At 36.0% G+C, this 5,776-nt stretch overlaps 1 protein-coding gene across 1 annotated transcript; it reads right to left on the reverse strand.

Annotated features, from left to right (window-relative positions):
• Window positions 1-222: 222 nt before the first annotated feature.
• Window positions 223-2,407, reverse strand: LOC131072540 (WRKY transcription factor 6). Its single transcript, XM_058008712.2, has 4 exons — window positions 2,154-2,407; window positions 1,910-2,011; window positions 1,464-1,823; window positions 223-1,046 (listed from the first exon to the last, which is right to left on the reverse strand). The coding sequence occupies exons 1-4, from the start codon at window positions 2,205-2,207 to the stop codon at window positions 495-497; spliced, it is 1,068 nt and encodes a 355-aa protein (XP_057864695.1). The 5' UTR covers window positions 2,208-2,407; the 3' UTR covers window positions 223-494.
• Between the last annotated feature and the right edge of the window lie 3,369 nt (window positions 2,408-5,776).

The following is a 5,776-nucleotide window of genomic DNA, read 5'->3' on the forward strand; positions in this document are numbered from 1 at the left end:
AGTAGTGATCGTTAATCTTCACAGGGTATCGAGTGTTTTGATTTTCATTTCACACATATTTATATATTTGTTTTTGCAGCAACCCTTTAAGTTTCTCTCAACAAATCACTTGTATTTCATACCCAACCCATCACATCCAACATTCAGCGCTTCATTTCATAACAGTGATAAAACAGATCATATTCAATGATAGTCACTTTGAGGTTACTATTCTAAGTCTACAAAATTCTATAAGCCATCAAATGAACAGAGAAAAATCTAACAAAGCCAATCCTTCACGCAAGTATCCAACATGATAAATGGATCCTATTTCAGGAGACTACAATAGCTTGTGGTGTCTTTCATCCTTAAACGATGTCTCTCATACATGAAATAAGCAAAACATTTCAGCACAAATAGTATTACATTATTATATACAGAGAGGCATAAGGTTGTATGCCTTATATGACATTGAGTATGAATTAGAGAAAAGCTTTTTGTGCTCTATTCATACCTTAATACGGTGCACCAGATCCGATAATAGAAGCAGCTATAGCAGCAGCCACTGCTGCAGTAAAATTGGGATCTGCCTTAAGGAAGGTCATTGGATCCAACCCTGACTGACTGTAATTCATATTGCTGCCATATGGAGGACTGCTGGACTGGACCATTCTTCCTGTTTGTAATTGTGAGTGCAATGCAGGATTAAGGTTGGGGCTAGGTTTAGGGATACGGTCATCGGTGAAGTCGAGAGTGATGGATGGATAAGAACCACTAGATGAGATGGTAGCAATGGAAGCCGGAAAGGGTAGATCTTTGCCTGCACTACTCTGCAGAAGGTAGGGATGGCCAGGCGGAGAGTTCATGGCGGCTATGGCAAGTGGACTGAGCAAATGGTTATGCTCTCCTTCATAGGTCATGCTCAAAATGCTTGACTTTTCACTGCATCTCTGTACTTTCTTTCTCACTGGACAAGAGGAAACCGCACATCTGTAATAAGCTCTCGGCCATGAACTGTTTCTCGTCATTTTCTGCCCGTACTTGCGCCATTGGCAGCCATCATTGAACTGAAAATATTTAACAGTATCAGACCGTGTTTAACAATATCAGACTATTTTTACATCAACATTTTTAAATCATGGAATATTTTTCAATTATATGATTAATCATCATTGGTTTTTTTTATCATTGTTGTCTAACATACTGATGGTGGATTATAGAGTTTTTTTATTAGTCTAACATACTGATGATGGATTATAGAGTTTTTTTATTAGTCTAACATCCTGATGATGGATTATAGATTGTGATCCAACATTATAAAAAAACTCATATACAATAAAATCCAGATACAACATTTACAGTTTGATTTATTGATCTTTATAATATGACTAGGTCAAGAGACATGGAATGATAAAAACTAAAATTTGATGCTTGGATTTCTGCTCAGTGTAGATTTATTAAACTTGAAACGAGGGGTTTCTTACCGTGGGTGTGTCGGATCTTGACTGAAAATATAGGGTTTTCTTTTTCTGGAGAACAGGTGGAATCTCAGGTCTTTTGCTCAGTACATGAGGTTTCTCAATCGGGAAATCATCATCTATACACGATTTCCCTCTACTATTCTCGCTCTGATCCAACTCAGGGCTCATTTTCCTCTTCTTGGAGGAAACCCAGTGATCCTCCATGTAGGATTTCGAATTCTTCTCTTGTGAGCTCTCAGAAAGTACAGTGCGACAATCCATAACCTGATGCCTGAGCTCTCCATCATTTGTTACCTCTGCTAGATCTATCCCCAATTTCAGACTCTCTTCTTTTGATTTCGGAGATGAAATGAAATGCTCTTCCTAGAAAATAACGCAAAACACAAAGATTAGAAATTTGTCATGAAGTGAAATCTTCTTGGTCGAGTGAATTCTAATAAAGTTTGTACCTGGTGCTTCATGAGCAATCTATTATAGTTGCTGTACATTCCATTGATCATCGATGTCAGTTGCTGATTCTCAATTCTGAGAAGTCTTAATTCGTTCACAATCTGTATAATTCTCAAACTCTCAAACTTTAATTAAAAAATTTGTTGAAAATAGGTCATATGCAGACCAATTCAAACAGTCTAAGAAAATTCAAAACAATTTAAGAAAAAAGAATCTCAGAATAAACATAGTTAGAATGACTACCTCGTCTGAAACCCCATCAGAGGAGTATTTTCTCCCTTCAATAATCTTTTCCATGTGAACCTCAAATCTAACAGAAGGAAAGAGAGAGAGAATAAAAATTTGTGAAGTATACGAGCAGAGAGCCGATAAATATAGAAGCCAATGGAATTTCTTTCGACGGCGAATGTATAGACTAGGGTTGACTTGAAGCTGCCAACATTTAAGATCTGCTGCTTGGGATATAATCAGTTAGGCTTGGATTTTGCTCTACATTCAATTGGAATCTGGACAATGTGATGTATGGTTAATAATCTATACGAGTGGTCAAGACAATTCAATAGATATTTGTTCATTTTAACGTCATAACGCCGGCAACAAAGTTGAATACCGTCCATTACACGATGAGGTTCGAGAATTCAAAAACGCGTTTTTCGGCCGTCCTAACATATTTTGTTTTATGTGATATGTATAAGAAAATTGCAGTGAATTTGGTTGGGTTCATTTATCGTACATGTAGTTTCAGTAAATGGGATAAGGAAGGAATTTGCACTGGTTTTGAGTTGAACCGAGCAAGTCAGAAACCATCTGCAAAATATCGTGCTTCCTGGTCAAATATCCATAATCAATGCCCTCATTAAAAGTTAGATTAATGTTTAGGAAGCTCTTTAATATAAGGTGAAGAGTACTATCAAATGCAGTTTAAGGTTCATTGGATATGGTAATAAATTTGAAATGAAATTGTGAGCATTAGAAGAAAAATGTTTTGATTAGATAAAATTGGGAGAGGCTCAAATCATTATATAACTATCACATAGACACACATAAGAGAGGAACATTCAAGTAGTGAGACCATCGAGACCACAAATACCAAAAAAAAAAAACCTTGTTTTGAACAAAGACTTTTGACGAGAGCATCCAACCAATGGGAACAAGAGTCCCGACAACAACAAAATCACCTAATGAGAACAGAGGGGTTGAAGAAGGAACCCCAAACCATCTTCCTAAAATAACTTGTTGTGCTAGAGGTAGAATAGCCAAGGGGGCATAAAACAAACAATGAATTTTGAAAGGCTTACCACAACTTTTGTCTGAAGGTCCACCTTAAAGGATTATCTCCAACAAATACCACAAAGATTTGAATGCACCCACAAACCCTAGAGATAGTAGGAACACTAGAGGACATCACACTGAGCTAGAAAGTGCCCAAAAAAACTTTGTGAAAGAAGAGACAATAAACCATCCCTCAAGGGGATACACAAGAAGATGAGGGATAGTAGGGATAGAAACATAGGCCGAAGAAGAAGAAAACAACATCCCCTAGAAGAAGTCAAATACCAACATAGGAGCGGGCAAGAAGGAAGTGGAGCCCTCTCTAGTTAATCACTTGAAGGGTAACCAACCCTCAAATCACAACCACATCCAACCTACAATTGACAGCGAAGAACCAACTCCAACAAGAAATTTGTCTTCCATGAAAAATGTGTTACTACTTATCAAATTGCCATTAGTTTTTATATTCAAAGTCATACTATATATTCTAGTTAGTTAGCACTACCGAATCATGTAGTCGGTAAACATAGAGAAGTCGGTATGCACAATTTAGTCGGTTACAAAGGAAAGCAGTCACATAACGCAGTATACACCGAGCTGTCTACCAAGTATCTTTTTGAGACTATCGAGTAGCGAAGATGACACACCGAGTTGACATAGACCAAGTGAAATGTGTTACCAGATACATTGAACCTAGACATGCATATGAAAACGTGTTACAAGATCGAGGCACATCTAACTGTTATTACATTGGAAATTGTACCAAAAGATTGTGTATGATTTCAAGGACAATCTAACCAATGAAATATTTTGTTTAGTTATTCATTCGAGGAATCTTGTTTGTAAGATCGAATCAATGAATTGGATCACCGTTTTAAGAAGATCTATTTATATAGCATAAGTGAAGTGTATGTATGCATGAAGGAAGACTATTACAGAGACACAGAGGTCACTGAGAAGGTTTTCAGAGAACAGTCGAAGAACAGAGTAAATAGAAGGGTTTACCAAGTTACTATATGGGTTACCGAGTTATGCTATAAGCAAGGTAATCTATTCTGAGCACATAGAATCTGCTATAACATTTCAGATGTAAAGTTGCAAATATTTGGAATGATTTTATTGTAATATTGTGAAGTTCAAAGAGAAAAATTTAATAGGGTAAAAGACTCTAATCAAGTCTATAAATTGTAAAGCCTCTAACCAGGCACAACATTCAGAATAAATGTTGTAAAATCCTTTAGCAAGGTAGATCTAACAGATCTTGTTACTCCTAACAGGGTATGCTATCAGAAATAGCTAAATGTAGCTCTAACCGAGCATTCTTTATTATTGCAGTAGTGAAGTTGTGGGTGTCATCCCCACCATAGTTTTTCTCTCTAACCAAGAGTTTCTGCATAACCAAAATATATGTGTTATGGATTGAATCATGTATGATTGTTATCTATTTGTTTTAACTTTATTTTATGTTACTGCACTATTATGTTTATGCATAACAGTAAAGTTATTATTCAAGAAAGGTTTTGGAGCACTGATTGACCCCTCCCCTCTCAATACATTAGCTTTCCACATTGGGCCTAACAATTGGTATTAGAGCTTGAATCTTGGAAAAGGTTTTAACTACCTAAAGAGAAAGATCTTATCAATGGAAGGCTATAAACAATTTCAAAGAATTGTGTATATGCAAGAAGAGCTAGATCATGCAAATCAAGTGATTGCAGACATGCAAAGGCAAATGCAAAAATCTTTGAAAGTAAGAAGAAGATTATCTAATGACTTGCAGGATTCTCAAGAGTTAGTGGAACAAATTGAGACATCATCTGAGAATAGTATATCTGAAGAGACTGAAGAAATGATTGGAGTATTGAAAGAAAAGAACAAAGCATTGGCTAATCAACTAAAAGCAATGAAAAGAGAACATGAAAATTTCAATACACAGATGACTGAAAATCTAGATGCATTAAGGACAACAGAGGAAAAAGGAAGAGATCTACAAAGAGAGAAACAACAACTTGAAGTCTTAGTATCTGATAAGAATGATGAAATCATAAGGTTAACTGGGATTCAAGAAAATATGATAGATCAACTAGGTTATGCTCATCATGAAGCAATTATGAAGAATGATGAAAATCAAGCATTAAGACGTGAAGTATCAAGGTTGACCAATGAACTTGAAACAGAGAAGAAATCCAAAGAAACATTGAAGAAAAGTTATGAAGCATCAAAGATGTTGGATGAGCAACTGAATACAAGAAGACCCAACAAAGATGTAGGACTCAGTTACAAAGGAAAAGAATCTACCGAGAAAGGAATTCATACTACCGAGAGAGGAGAATCATCAAAGCAAGCTAGAAACAGGAATGACATCAAAAGAAAGAAGCATATTTGCTACTACTGTGGAAATCAAGGTCATACTGCCAACATATGCCAAATCAGAAAAGGTAAGCAACCAAACATCACTATGTCCAATGGTTATTGTTACAATTGTGATAAATATGGTCATACATCTAATCAATGTAGGACAAAGTCTGTTAACAACTATCAAAAGGCAAAATTCAAAGCGTTTTGTAGAAGCCGCAATAGATATGGGCATAGTA

Source organism: Cryptomeria japonica, chromosome 10 (assembly GCF_030272615.1).
Source record: "Cryptomeria japonica chromosome 10, Sugi_1.0, whole genome shotgun sequence".
NCBI classification, from domain to species: Eukaryota; Viridiplantae; Streptophyta; class Pinopsida; order Cupressales; family Cupressaceae; genus Cryptomeria; species Cryptomeria japonica.

Bases quoted from the DNA above. Each gene is read 5' to 3' on its own strand.
- LOC131072540 (XM_058008712.2), bottom strand. From the start codon at position 2,207: ATGGAAAAGATTATTGAAGGGAGAAAATACTCCTCTGATGGGGTTTCA. The intron at 2,012-2,153 runs GTAGTCATTCTA...AGAATTATACAG, and splicing joins CTGATGGGGTTTCAGACGAG to ATTGTGAACGAATTAAGACT. The intron at 1,824-1,909 runs GTACAAACTTTA...GTTATTTTCTAG, and splicing joins GATTGCTCATGAAGCACCAG to GAAGAGCATTTCATTTCATC.